Source organism: Rhinoderma darwinii, chromosome 5, assembly GCF_050947455.1.
Source record: "Rhinoderma darwinii isolate aRhiDar2 chromosome 5, aRhiDar2.hap1, whole genome shotgun sequence".
Lineage (NCBI taxonomy): Eukaryota > Metazoa > Chordata > Amphibia > Anura > Rhinodermatidae > Rhinoderma > Rhinoderma darwinii.
This window is the reverse complement of record NC_134691.1, coordinates 217,140,463-217,164,297: the sequence shown is the minus strand read 5'-3', so window position 1 is coordinate 217,164,297 and position 23,835 is coordinate 217,140,463. Positions and strand designations below refer to the sequence as shown.

Below are 23,835 nucleotides of genomic sequence, written 5' to 3'. Positions count from 1 at the left end.
CATAACTATGATGCTAGGAGCCCGGCTCCCTGCACTGAGTTCGGTCCGGGACTTCTGCCCGAAATACGTCCGTCCATTACGGACGTTAATGTGCTCGTGTGAACCCAGCGCACGCTGCCCGTTTTCTCAATTTTTCTTAGAAGTGTCCCATGCAAATAAGCTCAACATAGGGTGACTTGATACAGGGACCCAGAGAGAGGGAAGCATTCTTTGCAGGGCCGGCGTTAGGGGTGTGCGACCTGTGCCATTGCACAGGGCGCATCACTCCAGCAGGTGGAAGGGAGCGTTGCGCTGGCTCCCTTCCCCTGCTTGTTTCAGAAGCGCCCGGGCCAGGCGACTTAGCAGCCACCTTTCCACCCAGGTGCTTCTTCACTCAGTGGCATCGCTACTGCTGTAGCTGCCATAGCGGCTGCTAGTGGCCACACCGGGCATGAGGGCACACATCCGCCTGTTAGGACGGTCCCCTCCATGGCCAGCGGCATCGCTATGAGCTGCTGAGGCTGCTACAGCAGTACCGACACCGCTATAGCAGAGCAGGGAGGATTGTAGCTGCTCTGCTATCTACTAGCACCACTGTAGCTCCCTGAAGGAGCGGAATCACAGTGCGGCCGGGGAATCCGCTCCTGGACAAAGATGATAGGGGCTTATCCTGGAGTGGCAATGCTGTGGACGGGGATTCCGCTTCAGGAGTTGCCCCTGATGTCACTGTCCATATATTGACAGAGACATTAAGCGGAGCACTCCAGGAGCAAAATCTCCGGCCACAGGGGGATTCCGCTCCTTCAGGGAGCTACAGTGGCACTATCTACAGGAAGGGGTGGTGCTATCTACAAGGAGGCTGTGTGGCGCTACCGATAAGGGGGCTGTGTGCCACTACATTGAAGGGGGCTATGTGGCACTACCTACAAAGTGGCTGTGTGTCACTACCTACAAGTGGGTTGTGTGGCACTACCTACAAGGGGGCTATGTGGCACTACCTACAAGGGGGCTGTGTGGCACTACCTACAAGGGGGCTGTGTGGCACTACCTGCAAGGGGGCTGTGTGGTACTATCTACATGGGGCTGTGTGGCACTACCTAGAAGGGGGCTGTGTGGCACTACCTACAAGGGGGCTGTCTGGCACTATCTACAATGGGGCTGTGTGGCACTACCTACAAGGGGCTGTGTGGCACTACTTACAAGGGGTCTGTGTGGCACTACCTACAATGGGGCTGTGTGGCACTACCTACAAGGGGCTGTGTGGCACTACCTACAAGGGGGCTGTGTGGCAAAACCTACAAGGGGAACACTTAGCGACATTATACTGTGTATGTGTACTACAGGGGGCAATATACTGTGTGTGGCAGTTAGGGAGCATAATACTGTGTGAGCACAATTAGAGGACGAAATATTGTGTCATTGAAGGGGGTTATAATATATTATATTATTAAATATTATTATACTGTATGGTGGGCACTAAAGGGGCATTATACTATGCCGCGGCACTATATAGGGCATTACACTTGTCTTATGGGGCATTTTTTTTATGATGCAGATGGCCTGTCCCCAGGATAAGCCATCAATAGCTGATGGGTCGGGACCGACTCCCAGGACCCCTGCCGATCATCAGTTTTGAATGGGGTGCAGCGCTCGTACGAGCGCTGCTTGACCTTTATTTCTACTTGCTTGCTGTGAATCGTTGTCCCATTCATTTCAATGGGACATCTACATCAATGGGACGATTCACAGTGAGCAAGTAGAAATGAAGGGGAAGCAGTGCTCGTACGAGTGCTGCAACCCCTTCAAAACAGCTGATCGGCGGGGGTCCCAGGAATCGGTTCCTGACCCTGCAGCTATTGATGGCCTATCCTGAGGATAGGGACTGGAAAACCCCTTTAACTTGACCTTTTCAATGGCATTTCAATGGCTTTTGTTGTGTGATATCACGCTGCAGCAAGTTATCAAAGTCAAGATAAACTTGGCTACATCTGTATATGACCCTTTATAACACACACTCCCTAGAGAAAAGGATCCTTGCAATTACATTTTCTTTTTTGACACCATACAAAGCTTTCTGACAGATTTTATATGAATTTGGGAAAATTAGACTTGATATTTCTGTTCTACAGTTTAATTATTTTCAGATCACAGCTAGAATAAAATCAGAACGTTTTCGTCATCCAAAATGTTTTAAGAATGTTCAATATTTGAATGGTCACTGGCTGATAATCATATAAACCTCTCCAGACCATAAGCTCTATCTAATACAACATGTTATAATGTACATTTTCCACAATCAAAAATAATCAAACACTAATGATTTCTTCTATTGAGAAAGTTGTAATATAACAAACTAACCCGCTTAAATTGTTTAGAGGAACTGTCCACTTCCTTATGTATTTATTTTATAGGAAAAAAGGTGATAAAAGACTCTTTAACTCCTTAGAAAGTAATACAAAAACAGATAATATTGCATAGTTGCCAACATTCTTAGCAGAAAATAGTTATCACTTCTACGGGCAGATAATATTATTATTGCTCTTGTTGTTGTTGCCTTTGTTATTCTTCTGTTCTTATTCTGTGAGTGAAACCCGCAGCAGGTTGGCACCCAAAGAAAATCTTGCAGATTTGTTTCCTTTCCAATACATATTAAAAGAAATGTAAAAAAAATTCTGATTAAATACACATTATACCAATACCGAACAGAATATCTATACACAAGAACAAGGCGGAATGATAAAATATATGCATAAGAGCCTGATCCTGGTAGTTTATTACTATACACTTTTCTAAATCCCTGAGGGTATAACTTGGTAAAATAATTGCTACATTCTTTGTTCAGTCCCTATTAACCCACTATTATATACATATAGATATATATGTATATACAATATATATTCCAGTCTCCCTGTTTCTCATTATTCACTTTTATCTACCATTGCCGGTCTTAATTTACATAATCCCTTGTAAATAATTGGTATTATGGTGATCCAATGTTTAGCTGTTTCAGTAGATGTCTCTCATCCCTTATTATCCTGTGTATTATCCTGTGGTTTTAACTTGTGTTTAAAAATATAAATAACCGTTGTTTGCACCAAATAGTAAATTTGGCAAGCAACATTTTCCTGTCCATTCTAAACAAAATATGTTGCCAAGGTGGATAATAACAGATGCATTTCCGTATTTTATTATTTATTATTTTTATCATTTTTAAGCTTTTTCCTTAACAGAGTTCTCCCACAAAAAAAAGTATTAACTAATCACATAATAAAATGGTGTCGAACAGCTGAAACCCCCATAGATCACTAGAATACTTATACTCTATTCCATCATGCCCTTAAAGGAATAGTGTCGCCAAAAAAAAATTTTTTATATCAGTTTGAGGTTAGTGTTTTATAAAAAACTTTTGTATTTATTTGTGTGTTTGTGTGTTACTTTTTTTAATTTTTTTACTTTTTCTTCCCTATGGGGGCTGCCATTTTTTTTTCCATTTCTGTATGTGTCGATTAACGACACATACAGACATGGTGGAATACGGCAGCTACAGTCCCATAGTGAATGCGAACGGGGCCCGTTCCATCCACTATGGTGTACGCCGTCTGTGTGGGAACGGTGCATGCGCCGCTCCCACACAGTCCAAGTTGAACTGAGCGCCGTCCGGCGCCATTTTCCTGTAGACCGGAAGTCGCGGCCGGACAGTAAGATTACTACTTCCGGTCGCGGCTTCCGGACTTGTGCACTTGGAGCAGCGGCAGCAGACGGAGCGGACGGACCGGAGGGAGCGGCGGCGGCAGGAGCAGGTAAGTGATTTCTATGTATGTTCGTGTTTCAGTGTGTGTTTACTGGTGTATGTTAACCTACTACACTGTGTGTTAGCTCAAAAAATGGCGACACACAGTGTAGGAGGTTTGACCGTTCAATCCCCTCGTTTCTCCCGGCACTAGCCAGGATAAAGGAGGGGGGGATTCTGAGAGCTCACTAGAGCGAGAGATTTTTTCCCAATTTTGCAGCATAAAGCAATGTGGTTGCTTTACCACATGCAATGCTGCAATTTTGGGAATTGCTCCATCTAGTGACCAGTGCTGGGAAATATTATAAATTAGAATCTAATTTATTATATTTCCTGACTCGTGAAAAAAATAAAAAAAATTAGAACAATGTTTAATCACCTACACACTAATTGTTTAACTAAAAAAATAAATGCATTTTTTGCTAGCAACACATTCCCTTTAATATAATTGGCCACTAATAGATGGAGATGTTTAAAGCAGTGACCAAGCATGCATGCATCCCACTATATACATGTCTATGGTAGATAAGGAAACCGCTGAGCCAATGCTTACTTTTCAGTAAATAAAAGTGGAACCCAATGACAGCACTAAAATAAGATTTCTGAAATAGGGATATGTGATATCGTATAGTACTGCTGTACAGATAGAGGTCAGAACTTTCCTTAACTGCTATTTAGTAACGATAAGAAAATAAAGGGAACATGAAATGTATATAGGAATGAGTCTTTATAAGTAACTGAATAAGGTATTGGATTGACCCAATGCAAGTAAGGCTGCTTTCACATGGCCATTATACGGAGCGCATTTTAGCATCTGTATTACAGCTGAACCACCAGACCTCTTGCGGTTCAACGGAAGTGGCCTTAGATCACCTTAGAGTTACAGTATATGTAGTCATTTAAATTCTGTTCAGTTGAACTACAGGAGACACAAGAATTTTGGTCATGTTAAGGATGCTAAAATTCACCCATACAATGGCCATCTGAAAGTGGCCTTATAGTCCTTTACAATTTTAGACAGGAAGATGACCCGCTGTGTTGCATTATAATTAAAATTTACTATATGTGCTAAACTGTTTCTTACATGGCTTGAAATAAAGCGGTATATAAATACTGTGATGCAGGTATCCTTTCATCCATCTTCCGAAAGACATATTTTATCATGTTGTCACGTATAACAAAAGTTAAGATGATGTTTAATAGGTTGCACTAAAATATAGCATTTTATTATGCCATATGAATGTAATCTTCTGTTCTTGTTTTCTAAGGTCGTCCTTCTGTATGCATCTACGTATGTTCTGGTGTCACTCAGTATAGACAGATATCATGCTATTGTTCATCCGATGAAATTCCTTCAAGGAGGTATGGTAGCTATGCACCTTATTATTTATAGGGTATTTGTGCTTAGCTCGCTTATTAAGCTTATTGATTATTATAGGAGTGTTCTTTAGCAAGCAAATGCACTTATTGATCAAAATTCTACACTTTCATACTACGTTTGCATCTTGTTTTCTCTTTTTTTCTAAAACTCTCTAGAAATATTTTCTCATAGAAATTGCTGAGAGATTGCTACTAAAACTGTCATTGCAGCTCTTGCAATTCTAAAGCTAATTAATCTTGTATGTTTTACTGAATATTAAGCTAAAGTTTACTGAATATAAAAGATAAGGTTGTATATTATTCATGCTATTTCTGAAATTAATATACTTAGTAATGCACATTAGTATCATCTTAACCATAAGAGTAACTATGGAAACAAAAATATTACAAACTCTCAATGCCTGGCCATATTAAAGCATTCTGGGTAAAGAACCATTGCATTACATAATGTTTCTGCCAGGCAAAAAGAGACGTCCTTTATAAAAAAATAAAATGAATTCTCACTTTTGGTTCACTTTTTGAAAACAAAGCAATGAAATTGGAATGGCAGGAAGGAGGTGAGGGGAAAGTGAGCCCTAATCTACCCACCGCATTGCCCCTGCCTACTTGCAACGACCCGCCCTAGGCGACGGGGTACAACTGGGCGGCGGTCCCTATGCTGTCTAAGTGCACGGGAGAACAAACAGGGAACACGCAAGGGAAGGGGCAGTAGCCCACGGAACGCCGCGAGGAAACGGAGCGGGGAATGAGTAGTTCGGACCAGGATGAAGTGGAGTATACCCAAGTGAGCACGGAGGAGGAAGCAAGCCAGAGGCAAAGCAAAGCAGGTTAAGCGGAACTGCAGCAAGGCAGAAGCACGGCAGAAGCAGGCTGGAGCAAGCAGCAGTGGGGCCAGGAATCCAGAAGAATTACAAGCACTGAGGAGGAGAACACGGCAGGTAATAAAGGACAGGGGGCGGAGCTAACTCCGACTGACCAGGCCACGATAGGCTCTCCCACTCCTGAGCCTGCCACCCTGGTTGGTGGAAGATGGTGTCAGTCGAACAGGTCTGGCCTCAGGTGTGGATTGATTAATCCCAGGAGTATACCTAGACGTAGTACCTGGCAGATCCCTAACAGGAATCCATTTACAGCTCTTGCACACGACTGGGATAGGGCCGTAAAAAACGGTCTGTGTGTAGGCCTGTTTTCCCAGCCCGACTCCAGTACAGGCGAATGGGACTGTTGTATCATTTTGTTCAGTACAGATCAGCAGTTCCATGGGGAGGCAGGGATTCCTTGCATCATAAATATCTATGATGCCAGAAGTCCCGTTCACCTGTACCGTGGTTGGGCCCGGAAACTTTGCCAACACATGGACCGTTTTTTACAGCCCGATCTCGGTTATGTGCAAGAGCTGTTAGATGTCAGTTTTGCTCAGATTTTTTTGTAGGAAGAGGCAAAGAGAACTATAAGTAAGCACATATGGATGTAAGTCTTTTATGTGCAAGACTGTCTCATACTGCTTACTATGCATACCATGAGATTGAACAAATTGTTTCCCTTCATCCATTCATCCTAATCCCCTTCCTTTTTACCCCTTTCTTTCCTTGTGTATGATTGATGTATAATGTAAGTAATTTGTAATCAGCGAAAAAAGTTTATTAAATAGTTCACATTTGCATACAACAAAACAGTTTTGGAAAAGTCTTATTTTGGGGAGTGTAAATGTACTTTCTTTAATAAAAGGTACAATCTGCATGTTATAGACATCTGCTGAATGTGGTAAATGCTAGAGAACATGTTATAAAAAAAGAACAGACATGTCTTTGTGGTCACAGATACTGTAATTAGAAAGCAGATTTAAAAAAAAAAAATAACAATCCACCCTTTTTCCGATTCACCAAATCTGCTTCCACCAATTTTGCACTCTTGTGTTGGCTCCCACTATGCTAATTTGCTATAGTTAGCCAACGGGGTGGAGCTAGCTTAAATGCCTCTAATGCTGACCAATCAGCACAGGGCAGCTTGAGGATAGTGCACGCCCTGTTGGCTAACTACAGCAAATTAGAAATGGGAAGCCATCACAACAGTGGGTAATATCTCTGGAATAAGGGGGTCCAGGAAAATAAAAACAGAGCTGCAATCAGGGAGACAACCCTATTCAGTCAGTAAACCAATTCAACTTATATGACCTAGTGACAGATCCACTTTAAGAATGAGTGAATTGCAATATTGAAAATGAGCCATGGACTATAACCATCCATGGAGAGCAGAGGTTTCAGACCTAGATTTTCCATGAATTGCAACATGGCAATTGACATTTAACTTAAGTAATGAGAGCATAAGAATGCAGAGATTCATATCTATCTATCTATCTATCTATCTATCTATCTATCTATCTATGGATTACATAAACAACACAAAAGTTTGAACTGCACATTCCAAGAAAATGATAGAAAATGTGTATGCAGGTGCAAGAACCCCTGTGACTGCAAATATACAGCAGAAAAAGAATGGTGACTGCACACTGCGACACTAATGCAACCTAAACCACTAAATATAATTAAATATGCATTACTGCTAAATCTACTTGCAATAGGGAGGTTCTTAGTGCACATTTTGATCAAAAAGTGTTTGCCCACCTGCCACGACAAGGTGGCCTCTATAAGGTGGGGACCTACTCTGCACATACACCCAGAACTGGGACTAAGCCTACATATATATCTGGGGATGGTAGGAACCAGCATTATACTAATTAAAATCACCCAGGGCAGAATGGGAGGAGTGCAAGAACAGAAAATGGAGGCAGTCACTAACCCCACAAATATGGATCACATAAGCAACACAAAAGTTTGAACTGCACATTCCAATAAAATGATCTAAAATGTGTATGCAGGTGCAAGAACGCCCGTGACTGCAAATATACAGCAGACAAAGAATGGCGAAAGCACACTGCGAACACCAATGTAACCTAAACCACTAAATATAAATAAATATATATTACTGCTAAATCTACTTACAATAGGGAGGTTCTTAGCACACATTTTGATAAAAAAAAGTGTTTACCCACCTGCCACGAAAAGGCGACCTTTGTAAGGTGGGGACCTACTCTGCACATACACCCAGATCTGGGACTAAGCCTACATATATATCTGGGGATGGTAGGAACCAGCATTAAACTAATTAAAATCCCCCAGGGCAGAGGAGTTCGCAGTGTGCTGTCGCCATTCTTTGTCATCTATCTATCTATCTATCTATCTATCTATCTATCTATCTATCTATCTATCATCTATCTATCATCTATCTATCTATCTAGGCATATACAGAGTTAGGCAGCACTGGCAGCGTGTGGGTGCAAGCTCTGAGGAACAGACCAAGTTCCAGGTACATACAAATCGAAAAAATGAGCAGCAACTCGTGAGATCAAGTGAAAAAAATGGGTACTTTATTGCCCGTGCGACGTTTCAGCTCCGTCCACTGGAGAAAGGCTCCAGTATCTATCTATCTATCTATCTATCTTGGCTAACTACAGCAAATTAGAAATGGGAAGCCATCACAACAGTGGGTAATATCTCTGGAATAAGGGGGTCCAGGAAAATAAAAACAGAGCTGCAATCAGGGAGACAACCCTATTCAGTCAGTAAACCAATTCAACTAATATGACCTAGTGAAAGATCCACTTTAAGAATGAGTGAATTGCAATATTGAAAATGAGCCATGGACTATAACCATCCATGGAGAGCAGAGGTTTCAGACCTAGATTTTCCATAAATTGCCACATGGCAATTGACATTTAAAGAGGCTCTGTCACCAGATTTTGCAACCCCTATCTGCTATTGCAGCAGATAGGCGCTGCAATGTAGATTACCGTAACGTTTTTATTTTTAAAAAACGAGCATTTTTGGCCAAGTTATGACCATTTTTGTATTTATGCAAATGAGGCTTGTTGGGCGTGTTGAAAAGTAAAAGTACAACTGGGCGTGTATTATGTGCGTACATCGGGGCGTTTTTACTACTTTTACTAGCTGGGCGTTCTGATGAGAAGTATCATCCACTTCTCTTCAGAACGCCCAGCTTCTGGCAGTGCAGACACAGCCGTGTTCTCGAGAGATCACGCTGTGACGTCACTTCCCCAGGTCCTGCATCGTGTCAGACGAGCGAGGACACATCGGCACCAGAGGCTACAGATGATTCTGCAGCAGCATCGGCGTTTGCAGGTAAGTCGATGTAGCTACTTACCTGCAAACGCCGATGCTGCTGCAGAATCAACTGTAGCCTCTGGTGCCGATGTGGCCGACACGATGCAGGACCTGTGAGTGACGTCACAGATCTGCACTGCCAGAAGCTGGGCGTTCTGAAGAGAAGTGGATGATACTTCTCATCAGAACGCCCAGCTAGTAAAAGTAGTAAAAACGCCCCGATGTACGCACATAATACAACCCAGTTGTACTTTTACTTTTCAACACGCCCAGTTGTACTTTTGCAAGCCTCATTTGCATAAATACAAAAATGGCCATAACTTGGCAAAAAATGCTAGTTTTTTAAAAATAAAAACGTTACTGTAATCTACATAGCAGCGCCTATCTGCTGCAATAGCAGATAGGGGTTGCAAAATCTGGTGACAGAGCCTCTTTAAACTTAAGTAATGAGAGCATAAGAATGCAGAGATTCATATCTATCTATCTATCTATCTATCTATCTATCTATCATATTACTATCTATCTATCTATCTATCTATCATATTACTATCTATCTATCTATCTATCTATCTATCTATCTATCTATCTATCTATCTATCTCATATCTATCTATCTATCTATCTACCTATCTATCTCATATCTATCTATCTATCTATCTCATATCTATCTATCTATCTCATATCTATCTATCTATCTATCTATCTATCTATCTATCTATCTATCTATCTATCTATCTATCTATCTATCTATCTATCTATCTATCTATCTATCTATCTATCTATCTATCTATCATCTATCTATCTATTTACCCTACGTGTTTTGATATATGTGCATTAAATAAAGACATCTGGAAGATTGTTATCCATTTAAATTATGCAGATGTAACAAAAAAGTTTACATTAAATAATCAGTGTTTTATTTACACCTTATGTTAAACATTTCATGCAAACCAATTGTTATGACTAATGTTGAATCCTTTATCTGATTCTTGTATTTAACATCTCCTAATAGCTGAAATAGTTTTATTTTTTCCGTAGAGAGACAAGCTAAAGTTCTAATTGTAGTTGCATGGGCTCTCGCTTTCCTATTTTCAATTCCTACCTTGATTATATTTGGAAAATATAAACTTGCCAATGGAGAAATTCAGTGTTGGGCTCTTTGGCCAGATGAGTCTTACTGGAAACCATACATGACAATTGTGTCTCTCTTAGTATATTTTATTCCCCTAATCATTATAAGGTAAGCTTTTATTTACATAATGTTTATACATATTATTAAAGGTATGAATAAAAAAATCTTATTGCAAGCCAGATTGATTAATTACCTAAATATGTTATATATGTAACATACTCTGTATTTTTTATAAACTGTTTAAAGTTAAGTTAGTAAAGGTGCACATTTTGGATTGAATTTCATTTGTTTGAATGTCCTTGTCATTGTTTGCTGGCCTCCTTACAACTTGTTTTAACCAAGGACACCCTGTGCTCCATGATTGAGTTTTATCCTTGAAACCCGATGATTTCTTCAAACACTGGGCCAATAGTGGAGGGGGAAACCTACACTGTATGTCATTTATTTATTAATCACACTTATAAAAAGACAAAGGCAGAAGAATTAATAATCCTATAAGGAAAATCTATAATCTGCTACGCAGCTGTACTGCTCCCCCATATCTAGCATACAGAATTTTAGTATTAAATCCTTTAGGATGCAGTCACGTGCAGCAGATTTTTTTGCAGAAATTTACTGCAACTGAAAATCAGTTCCATTCATCTGTATGAAACTTAATCTGAATGAAACACCTGCTGCAGAAACAACCCCATTCAGATGAATGGAACTGATTTAAAGAATTTTTTGCAACAAAATCTGCCACGTGTGATTGCACCCCTACAGGGAACCTGTCATATTGAACATGCAGTCCCTGGATTTAGGAGCGTAGCTGAGCAGATTGATATATAGTTTTGTGGGAAAAGATACAGAATAACTTATAAAGTAATTAATTGTCTTAACCTGTTAGTGACCACCCATAGGTGTTTTTATGGCAGCCACTAATGGGCTTTTTTACGGCGCTGCATCGGAATAAATAAACACAGTCGGGAGCAGGTAAATCGATAAATCGGTAAATCGAGCGTCCAGAATCGATATGAGTATCAATCCCACTCATTTAACTCCTCAGATGTGACGCTCAAAAGCAAGTGCCACATCTGAGGGGTTTTAGAGGGAGGGGGCTCCCTCTCCCACCCTACCGGCACCCCTTGATGCGATCACAGGGTGCTGGTGGCTTCTATGGAAGCCGTGGGCCTAACAAAGGCCTCCAGGTCTGCCTCTAGTTGATGCCTGTTAGGCATGCTGAGGCATGGCTTAACAGGTACTTGTCCATTTTATACTGACGGGCAGTAATCTACTGCAATACAGAAGTATTGCAGTGAAATATAAAAGCGATCAGATGATTGTACAGTAAAGAAAATGTTAAAAAACCCACTTTTCCCCTTACAAAATGCTTTTTTATGAACACCGCATCCGTAACGACCCAACCTATAAAGCGATTACATTATTTAACCCGCACGATGAACGTCGTAAAGAAAAAAAAATTATAACAAACAATGACAGAATTACTCCACAGAAAAAAGTGGGACATAGAATAGGATTAAAAACACAAAAAATGGCCATACTCACAAACTGGGCAGGTATAATCCCAATAGGACGCAGCCAGGTCAAAAATGCTGCTGAAGGAAAGTGCACAGGTGCGTTTAAATAATAATAGCCACTCCCACTAGCCTTGAGGGGAGTGGCGTGTGGTGCATGGGATATGTAGTAAAAAGTAAATGAATAGTGAATAATGTGCAAGTAGTAATAATATGTGTGAAATATAGGGGGCAGTACTGAGTATAGTGAGTGGTGAATAAAGTGTTAAATATAGGGGGCAGTACTAAAAGGGTCAGGAACGTGAGTGATGCATGAAGTGTGGGTGCAGTGTGTAAAACATGGAGGGCTAATGCGTAAATCATGAGGCACAGCCTATATAGCCTGGTAGCAGTCAATTTGTAACGCCATGATAGTACATAGAGCGGGCTGCCCTGCTTGCTATGCCAGATCGCAACACACCATGCTCTCCCAGCATTGAAGACCTGGCTGCGTCCAAAAAGTAGTAATATATAATACAAGTAAAGTAAACATGGAAAATACATGCGATATTGGTTGTAATTTTGGCCAAAAGAACGCAAGCTCGCAATCCTCGTCACGGATCCCCACACTTGCGAGTCCCTAACTGGAACTTTTCGTTCCAAACCTGAAGCTACACCACAGAAAAAAGTGGGACATAGAATAGGATTAAAAACACAAAAAATGGCCATACTCACAAATTGGGCAGGTATAATCCCAATAGGACGCAGCCAGGTCAAAAATGCTGCTGAAGGAAAGTGCACAGGTGCGTTTAAATAATAAAAGCCACTCCCACTAGCCTTGAGGGGAGTGGCGTGTGGTGCATGGGATATGTAGTAAAAAGTAAATGAATAGTGTATAATGTGCAAGTAGTAATAATATGTGTGAAATATAGGGGGCAGTACTGAGTATAGTGAGTGGTGAATAAAGTGTCAAATATAGGGGGCAGTACTAAAAGGGTCAGGAACGTGAGTGATGCATGAAGTTTGGGTGCAGTGTGTAAAACATGGAGGGCTAATGCGTAAATCATGAGGCACAGCCTATATAGCCTGGTAGCAGCCAATTTGTAACGCCATGATAGTACATAGAGCGGGCTGTTTTCTGTTCATTCTGCCTTCAAAAAAAAAAGTTTTATGTACTCCAAAATGGTACCAATGAAAACTACAATTCGTCCCGCAAAAAAATAAAAACCCTCATACAGCTGCATCGGCAGGAAAATAAAAAAGTTATGAAACAAATAATTTTGAAAGAAAAGTGTAAAAAATAAGAGCTTATAAAGCTATGTCGATGCAAAAATAAAATGTATAGCTCTTTAAATGTGATGCTGGAAAAATAGCTTGGTCATTAAGGTCTAAAATAGGCTGGTCATTAAAGAGGCTCTGTCACCAGATTTTGCAACCCCCATCTGCTATTGCAGCAGATCGGCGCTGCAATGTAGATTACAGTAACGTTTTTATTTTTAAAAAACAAGCATTTTTGGCCAAGTTATGACCATTTTTGTATTTATGCAAATGAGGCTTGCAAAAGTACAACTGGGTGTGTTGAAAAGTAAAAGTACAACTGGGCGTGTATTATGTGCGCACATCGGGGCGTTTTTACTACTTTTACTAGCTGGGCGTTCTGATGAGAAGTATCATCCACTTCTCTTCAGAACGCCCAGCTTCTGGCAGTGCAGACACAGCCGTGTTCTCGAGAGATCACGCTGTGACGTCACTTCCCCAGGTCCTGCATCGTGTCAGACGAGCGAGGACACATCGGCACCAGAGGCTACAGATGATTCTGCAGCAGCATCGGCGTTTGCAGGTAAATCGATGTAGCTACTTACCTGCAAACGCTGATGCTGCTGCAGAATCAACTGTAGCCTCTGGTGCCGATGTGGCCGACACGATGCAGGACCTGTGAGTGACGTCACAGATCTGCACTGCCAGAAGCTGGGCGTTCTGAAGAGAAGTGGATGATACTTCTCATCAGAACGCCCAGCTAGTAAAAGTAGTAAAAACGCCCCGATGTACGCACATAATAAAAGCCCAGTTGTACTTTTACTTTTCAACACGCCCAGTTGTACTTTTGCAAGCCTCATTTGCATAAATACAAAAATGGCCATAACTTGGCAAAAAATGCTAGTTTTTTAAAAATAAAAACATTACTGTAATCTACATAGCAGCGCCTATCTGCTGCAATAGCAGATAGGGGTTGCAAAATCTGGTGACAGAGCCTCTTTAAGGGGTTAAACTTCTGCTCATTCTGGACTTAGGAGTCCAGTGGGCAGTCCTGTAAGACACTGAAGTTTTGCTTTAGGGCCACAGCCTTTTTTGCGCCTTCAGAACAAATTGTTTTTTTTTCTTATTTTTTTCCATCACTTTTTTATTTTCCCTTCAACATAGCTGGTTAATACTTGTTTTTGCATGACGAGTTGTATTTTTTATTGACACCACCTTGCAGTACATATTGGTAGATTTTTTTGGGGGGGGGGATCGAGAGGAATGAAAAAAAAAACGGTTCTGCCATTGTTTTTTCTGTTTTTTTTAATGCTACAATATATAAAACTTGTTAACTTTCGTCATTATGATTGCAGTGATTCGAAATATGTTTTTTTTCATCTTTTAGTACTTTTTCACAATAAAAGCATGTTTTATGCCCACTAACGATAGCAATGATCCAAACTTGTCCTGCCACGACACATGTATTGGTCATAATAATTATATTGTACTGTCACTTACTGTCCTAATGGGATTTTACCACTCTGGATATAACAGGTCGTGGGCAGTATCTTATGTAACCTAAGGGCTCTCATTGCTGCTATGTACTTCTTACTTATGAGTGAAAACAACTAAGTGACCTTCACCTTATAACTCCACATAATAAAACACCCTAGATTGTAATTCACAGTACCAAGGCATAATTACATACATTGATTATAAACCTCAAACAATATAAACAAAAGGGCCTCAACTAATAAAATAATGTTATCACTAATCTCATGCTATAACCAATCTCAGTATTTCCCCTCAGGTTTGGGCTTGGTTCCCACCAGTTAATTGACAAGTCCAGTCCTGTGCATCATCACCTCTTCTTCTGTCTTTTATCTTCTGCGCTTCACTGTCACCCTTAGGATAACCCACACAATTGTGGAGTCAGACTGTATGGTGGTGTCCAGTGGGGGATTTATTATTACCCACCTCCTGGTCATTTACTTGTCTTCCACTGTGAACACTTCGATGCTGCTGACTGGTTCACTCCGGTCTTTGGCCTTTGCTTTACTTTGACAATTGCTGATGTCAGCAGGACTTGGTTTGGTCTTTCTCATCTGTCAGACACTGTCGCTTGTTAGTGTACATCACCGGGCTGTACACAGCACCTCATGCTGTGAGCCTGGGGTGAGTTCCCTCGTAGGCGGATTAGTGGAGTTTTATTATGACTGCCACAAACCCACTACTTACAATTGTGACACTGCCTTTAGTTCATGACAAGCACATTATTTTGGCTGAGGCTGTGCCTGCTGCATCTCAGTGATGGAGTTCATCATTTTATAGTCTATGGAGTTCATCATTTTATAGTCTTTGATTTAAGTTTGTTGGCACTTGCTGGGGATCCAACTTTTATGAATTGTTAAAAATAAGTGCTCATCTGGTGATAACATCCACATACTCTACAAAAATTGTTCAAAGTACATACAATAACAATGACCCTTAGACTAAATCAAACACCTTTATATAAGTAAACTTTTATATCCCAGTGGACAGGTCTCCTAGAAAATGTGTAGCTACTGGTTATATTTTATTTTGCACTTGGGGTTACTCTTTTCAGTGGGATTTGTACCTTGATCTGAGCTGATTACCTGTGACATACATATTCAGAGATACTATATACTTTGTCTGACAACTGTCTCAAAACAATTTTTTCTTACCTACTCTGAGATTCAAATTAACACCCTTATACATATTCCTAATATCTTAGGAAGCTAAAGGCTTGTATTACCTGGGATAGCCTCTCAAGGTATCTTCATGGGAGGCGGGCATGCTGATAAGTTTGGCACCGGTCTGGCAGGACTTTTCTGTAGGCAAATGAAGCAGCTCTAACGGAATTTACCAGCAACAGCTGTAAAACCTGGGACATACATATTAGATCTTACCAAATCGATCCTTGCTGTTTTGGAGGCATATGAGAGACCACATACCCTCAATACAGCTGCCATCAAGAGTGCCTTGGATGCTATCTGTCTACCCTTCTTTATCCGTCCACATTACATTAGAATCTGGTTTTCACGCCTTCTGCTCCCAGTTGAACACTTTCTGTGAAGAACAATCTTTTCATCGCATAATCATTAATTGATCTTAATCAGGTAATTCAATTGAAGAAAGACATTAACAATGACATCTTTACATTAAACATTCACATTGAGCAGTAACTAAAAGTGATACATACAAACTGATATTTCTTCTTTTTATATATACTTCCCAGAATTTTCTTATCAAACAGCTGGTTCAATCCTCAGCAAAACGGAATAATATTGAGCACACACAGACCAGATTCAGGTATAATTTCTGATCTGAATTTTCTTTTCTAAAATTTTCCTTTCACAAAAAAAATAATTCTAATGGGAATCCTTTTCTCTTGCTGCTCTACCTTTTATCTGACACATTTATAGTCAATAGTCCAATTCTAAGGACCCTGGTCCAGTACTTCACATAAAACTTAACCTCAGTATTCAACCCCTTCCCGACATTTGTCGTATGTATACGTCATGAAAAGCTAGTGCGTCCCGCAAATTGTCGTGCACTTACGACAAATGGATGACACGGGGTCAGAAGCTGAGTCCGTACCATCATCCCCGGGTGTCCCTACTGTAATGGCGGGGACGGAGCTAGCTCCAATCACTGCCATTAAACCCTTAGATGCGATCGCTGCATCTTAGTGGTTGATAGCACATTGGCAGCCCTGCCATGCGATCACAGGGTTGCTGACTTCTGCTATGGCAACAGAAGGACTAACAATGGCCTCCTGCTCTGCCATTATGGAAGCCAATTAGGCCCCGATCGGAGGTGAATCCTAATTGGCTTGCTGTCATTGAACGGCTGACAGATTGAATACATTGCACTACCTATGTAGTGCAATGTATTATATAATAAATCAGATAGTGGGACCTTCAGTGTAAACAAAAAGTGTAAAAAAAAAAAATAGTGAAAAAAGTAACAAATCTAACAACATTTTCAAGTAATAAAATAAAACACAATCACCCTTTTTCCCTTATCAAGTCCTTTATTATTGAAAAACTAATTAAACCATACAAATTTGGTATCACTGCGACCATAACGGCCTGAACCATAAAAATATTATGTTATTTATTCAACGCGGTGAATGGCGTAAAAAAACCAAATGTAAATATCTCTGCCCTACAAAAATTGGAATAAAAAGTGATCACTAAGTCGCACGTATCCAAAAATGGTACCTATAAAAACTATAGCTCGTCTCGCAAAAAACAAGCCCTCATACAGCTCTGTCAACTAAAAAATTAAAAAGTTATGGTTCTCACAACATGGCGACAGAAAAAAGAAATTCTTTTTACAAAAGTAATTTTATTGTGCAAAAAGTTGTAAAACATATAAAAGTGCTATTAATTTGGTATAGCCAGAATTGTACTGACCTGCAGAATGAAGATAACATGGAATTTGTAATACATGGTGAACGCTGTATTAAAAAAACAACTAAAAATCTATGCTGGAATTGCTGTTTTTTGGTCACCATTCCTCCCAAAAAATAGGATAAAAAGTGATCAAAAATGTACCAATATCTACAGCTCGTCCCGCAAAAAAACAGCCCTCATGCCACTACGTCTAGGAAAAAATAAAACTAGTTAAGGCTCCAATAAGTCAGGAAAGATACAATATGCAGTTGTGGAGGCCCTAGGGGAACATTTCTTCTGTTTCAAAAGGTGATTTATCAAGGCCCTAAAATTAGGAAACCAGAAAGGGGAGAACCCAAACATATCTTCTGGAAGCGAGGGTGCTACCTGGACAACACTTTCCCAGCTAAATTCCCCAAACTGCAAAGGTGCAGAGTGTGTACCAAAAGGGGGATAAGAAAGGACACCATTTATCAGTGCGACACTGGCCTGTGCATATAAATTGCTTCACAGTGTAACAAACATCTATGGATTATTTTATTGTTTTTTTTTTATCCCATTATTATACCACCTGACTATGCCCTTGATGTACTCTGCCCAGCTTACATGTACCCCCACATTATAATTGAAAACACAAGCAATACACAAACAAAACTATTACCAAGCAAAATTCACGCTCCAAAAGCCAAATGGCGCTCCCTCCCTTCTGAGCCCTACAGTGCGCCCAAACAGCTGTTTACTTCCACATATATGGTGTCGCCATACCCGGGAGAACCCTTTTAACAATTTTTGGGGTGATTATCTCCAGTGACACAAGCTGGGCATAGCATATTTGCCACTGAAATAGCATATCTAGAGAGAAATTAAAATTTTTACTTTGCACCATCCGCAGCGCATTCATTTATGGAAAAGACCTGTGGGGTGAAAATGTTCACTACACCCCTTAATAAATGCCTTGAGAAATGTCGTTTCCAAAATGGGGTCACTTCTCAGGGGTTTCTTTTATTATTTTACATCAGAGCCTCTTCAATTGTAAACCAATACTTTGTAAATCGCCAAATTAAGCCTCAATTTCGCATGGTACTCTTTCACTCCGGAGCCTGGTCGAATGTCCAGGCCAAAGATTAGGGCCACATGTAGGGTGTTTCTAAAACCGGGGAACACAGCATAATAATTAGAGAGCTGTCTTGTTATGGTGGCACAAGCTGGGCACTACATATTGGCATATCTATGAACAAATTCCCATTTTCACTCTGCAACATCGAGTGCACACTAATTTCTTGAAAATACCTTTGGGTTTAACATGCTCACTACACCCCTAGGTTAATACCTTGAGAAGTGTAGTTTTCAAAATGGGGTCACTTCTGGGGGGGGGGGGGGTTTCCACTTTTTTCATCCCACAGGGGCTTTGCAAATGCGACATAGCTCCAAGAAACCAATCCAGCAAAATCTGAGCCCTACTATGTGCCCAAATAGCAGTTTAGGACCACATACGGGGTATTGCCGTCCTCGGGAGAAATTTATTTACAAATGTTGTGGTGCTTTTTCTTCTTTATTTGTTGACAAAATTAAAAATTTTGAGCTAAAGCTACGTCTTTTTGGAAAAAAATGTAATTTTTATTTTCACTGCCCAATTCTAATACAATCTATGAAACACCTGTGGGGTCAAAACGCTTACTACACCCCTAGATGAATTCCTCAAGAGGTGTAGTTTCATAAAAGGAGTCACTTTTGGGTAGTTTCCACTGTATTGGTACATTGGGGCTTTGCAAAGCGACATGTGCCAAGAAGTCAATCCAGCAAAATCTGTACTCCAAAAGCCAAATGGCGCTCCTTCTCTTCTGAGCCCTGCCGTGTGCCCAAAGTTGCTTTACAAATGTTAAGTGGCTTTTTTTTCTTTATTCCTTGTGGACATTGTTTTTTTTTTAGCTAAAACTACATATTATTGGGGGGAAAAAAAAATAATTTTCACGTCCTAATTCTAAGAAAATCTATGAAACACATGTGGGATCAAAATGCTTACTACACCCCCAGATTAACCAGTTCAGGACTGGGCTATTTTGAGCCTTCAGGACCAGACACCGTTTAGCCCTTTTTAGCAAGTGTTACATAGTTACATAGTTTGTACGGTTGAAAAAAGACACATGTCCATCAAGTTCAACCAAGGGATGGGAAAGGGGAAGTAAAACATTTCTACATATAGGAGCTAATATTTTTTTTGTTCTAGGAAATTATCTAAGCCTTTTTTAAAGCCATCTACTGTCCCTGCTGTGACCAGCTCCTGTGGTAGACTATTCCATAAATTCACCGTTCTCACAGTAAAGAAGGATTGTCGCCTCTGCAGGTTGAACCTTTTTTTCTCCAGACGGAGGGAGTGCCCCCTTGTTTTTTGAGGGGGCTTTACATGGAACAGGATTTCATTTTTTGTATGTGCCATTAATATATTTATAGAAGTTAATCATGTCCCCCCTTAGTCGTCTTTTTTCAAGGCTAAATAGGTTTAGTTCTTTTAATCTTTCCTCATAACTTAGATTCTGCATGCCCCTTATTAGCTTCGTTGCTCTTCTTTGTATTTTTTCCAACTCCAGGGCATCCTTTCTATGAACTGGAGTCCAGAACTGGACTGCATATTCTAGATGAGGCCTCACTAATGCTTTGTAAAGTGGTAATATTACATCCCTGTCCCGCGAGTCCATGTCTCTTTTAATACACGACAATATCCTGCTGGCCTTTGAAGCAGCTGATTGACATTGCATGCTGTTATTTAGTTCATGATTTACAAGTACACCTAAATCCTTCTCAACAAGTGATTCCCCGAGTGTAGCGCCCCCTAGGACATATGATGCCTGCCGGTTGTTCGTACCCAGGTGCATAACTTGACATTTATCTACATTAAACTTCATCTGCCAAGTGGACGCCCAAACACTCAGTTTGTTTAAATCCGCTTGCAATTCACGAACATCTTCCATAGTCTGAACTATATTACATAGCTTAGTGTCATCTGCAAAAATAGAAATAGTGCTATTAATCCCATCCTCTATATCATTAATAAATAAGTTGAATAATAGTGGTCCCAGCACTGAACCCTGGGGTACACCACTTATAACCGGGGACCATTCAGAGTAGGAATCATTGACCACAACTCTCTGGATACGGTCCTTGAGCCAATTCTCAATCCAATTACAAACTATACTTTCTAAACCTATAGTCCTTAATTTACCCATTAGACGTCTATGGGGGACAGTGTCAAATGCCTTTGCAAAGTCCAAAACACTATATTCACAGCGGCCCCTCTATCTAGGCTTCTGCTCACCTCTTCATAAAAACAAATCAGGTTGGTTTGACAGCTTCTGTCCTTAGTAAAACCGTGCTGGCTGTCACTTATAATACTATTTATTGTCACATAATTCTGTATATAGTCCCTCAATAGCCCCTCAAACATTTTCCCCACAATGGATGTTAATCTTACTGGTCTATAATTACCCGGCGAAGACCTAGAGCCCTTTTTCAAAATAGGCACCACATTTGCCCTGTGCCAGTCCCTTGGCACCATACCAGTCACGAGAGAATCTCTAAATATTATGAAGAGGGGGACAGAAATAACTGAACTAAGCTCCTTAAGAACTCTAGGGTGTAACCCATATGGTCCCGGGGCCTTGTGTACGTTTATTTTATTTAATTTAGCCTGCACCATATCTACATTCATCCAATTCAGTATATCAACTGATATATTAACAGCACTGGCAGCGGCCACATCAGCTGCTCTTTCTTCTGTTGTATATACAGAGCGGAAGAACAGATTTAGTAAAATGGCGTTAGTTAAATGGCTAGAATTTTTTTATTTGTTGGGCTAACGACGTGATTTTTGCGATGTTTTTTCCGTAGACAAAGCAGGTTTCTTTTTTTTATCGTTTTTATACACATCCTTTTTGCTATTTTAGAATTTTTATTCTTAAAGTTTGAAAATAATAGTAAAAAAATAAGCTTTTTTACGTTTCAGCTATTTTTTTTTGGGTAATAACTTAGTTTTACCCTAAAATAGACCTTTTATTTGGGATCGTCATTGTCTACCATAAATTTTTATATATTACATGTCTATATTAGGGTAATTGGGTCTGGGCTAGCGTTACGACAATGATTGGCGGGGGGAACGTTTTTTTTTGGCGTGGGTATTTTATGTGTATTTATTATTAATTTTTTTTGCACTTTACTTTATTTTTTTATTACTATGGTCTGTCACTCAAAGGTCAGAAAAGACCTTTGGGGAACTTTATATATTTTCTTTCTTTATTTTACACCATGCTTTTCCACTGTAACTGGGGCTGCACAGCAGCCCCAGTTACAGGGGAAATCAGCCCTCATAGAGTGACAATTGTCACAAATAGGGCTGTGCTGGGTCTAGTAAGACCCAGCAGCAGTCTGTCAGTAACGACACCCGGCGATCATGTAACCAGCCACATGAACACCGGGAGCAATGGAGACAGCGGCACGGCTGCTGCCTCTATTCCTATACACAGCGTTCATTGAGCGCTGTGTACAAGTGATCAGAGAAGACAGAAGCAGCGAAAGCTGCTTCTATCTACTCCTCAGGGTCCCCGGCAGTCACTGACAGCCGGAGACCCGACATTCAGCTGCCCGATCGCTCGGGCAGCAAGTTATTAACCCGAGCCGTAAAAAGTCTGTGGCTCGGGTTTTAAGGACCCTGACCGCTGGCCATAAAAACACAGCCAGCGGTTGGGAACCAGTTAAATCCTTGTGGGGTGTAGTTTACAAAATGGTGTCTTTTTGGGGATGTTTCCTTTGTTTTGGCATCACAAGACCTCTTCAAACCTGACATGGTGCCTAATATATATTCTAATAAAAAAAAGACCCCAAAATCCCCTAGGTGCTCCTTTGCTACTGAGGCCTGTGTTTTATTATCGTTTTTACAATCAGATACTTTTAAATTTAGAAAAATCCTAAATTTTGAATTTTTTTCACCAAATTTTGGTGTTTTTCACAATTAAATACTGAATGTATTGACCATATTTTACAACTAACTTAAAGTGCAATGTGTCATGAGGTAAAAGCATTCCAAAGTTATTACCACATAAAGTGACACATGTCAGATTTGAAAAGTAAGGCTCTGTCAGAAAGGTCAAAAGTGGCTCCTGCGGGAAGGGGTTAATAGTCCCACAAAATTTCTTGAGTCCCGTTATCAAACAAACTAACCTTGGGATAGCATCTAGAGAGCTGCTGATATCTTAGTCATTGTACAAACACCAGTTCAATACTTGGGATAAAAACTATTCCCCTATCACTCATACACAACTTCTCTGAAAATGTTCTTGGCCGTGTTCTTTGCAGTGGGGAAGATACTGACCAGGCTTCAGGCCACTCTAAAAACAGGTCTACACATACAAGCACATTTTCATGTACACCTACCTCAGGTAGTTATATGTTCTTCAGTCGCTGGAACAGGTAATCTGGCCTGGGTGCACTTTTTATAGGTACCTTTGCTGTTTTACCTATATTATGCCATGCGTATATCATGCAGGATACTACAAACCTAGTGGTGGCATTATTGAATCCAGTCCAGGGACAAGCCAATTTGCTGATACCTGGCTGCACAAACTCTCCTTGCCAGGTGTTTCAATGTCTTGCTCTCTCAATTGGCTTATCCGATGATCCAACAAAGTTCCCACTACCAATGCGCCCATAATCGTGGGCGATGCCAAAACCGTACTTAGAGTCAGTGTAAATGTTGGTTGTCTTAACTTTTGCCAGGTTACAAACCTAGGTGTCACGGACACAGGGTATGTGGACCCACTAGGCCACTCCACCGTAGCGGGGAGGCAGCTGACCAGATTACAGTCTATACGAAATTCAATAGCAGATAGCAATGCTTGGGTACCTGAACTAGTCAAGACGGTGGCTGTGGCTTCAGATGGAGGCCGCTGCGGCAGGTAGCGCCAGACGTGGCAGGCAGTATCCAATGTAGCAGAAGACACTGGATGTGGCAGAAGACACTGGACGTGGCAGAAGACACTAGACGTGGCAGAAGACACTGGACATGGCAAACGACAGCAGGTGCAGTAGACACGACTCCAACACTGGTAGGCACAGGAACAAGAACAATACGGAATACAGGAACGGGTAACAGGGCACGGGTAACAACTGGAACGGGAAACACTAAGGGACTGGGATAAACTAACAACGCTCAGGCAAGGATCAGAAGGCCT

The 23,835-nt window shown here is 40.7% G+C and overlaps 1 protein-coding gene across 1 annotated transcript in view; it reads left to right on the top strand.

Moving 5' to 3' along the window:
• NPSR1 (neuropeptide S receptor 1) overlaps positions 1-23,835 on the top strand; it is a 259,080-nt gene that overhangs the window by 165,420 nt on the left and 69,825 nt on the right. Inside the window, exons 4-5 of the mRNA XM_075828530.1 lie at positions 5,038-5,131; positions 10,368-10,569. Of these exons, the coding sequence (XP_075684645.1) occupies positions 5,038-5,131; positions 10,368-10,569 (296 nt within the window). The remainder of the gene's footprint in view (positions 1-5,037; positions 5,132-10,367; positions 10,570-23,835) is intronic.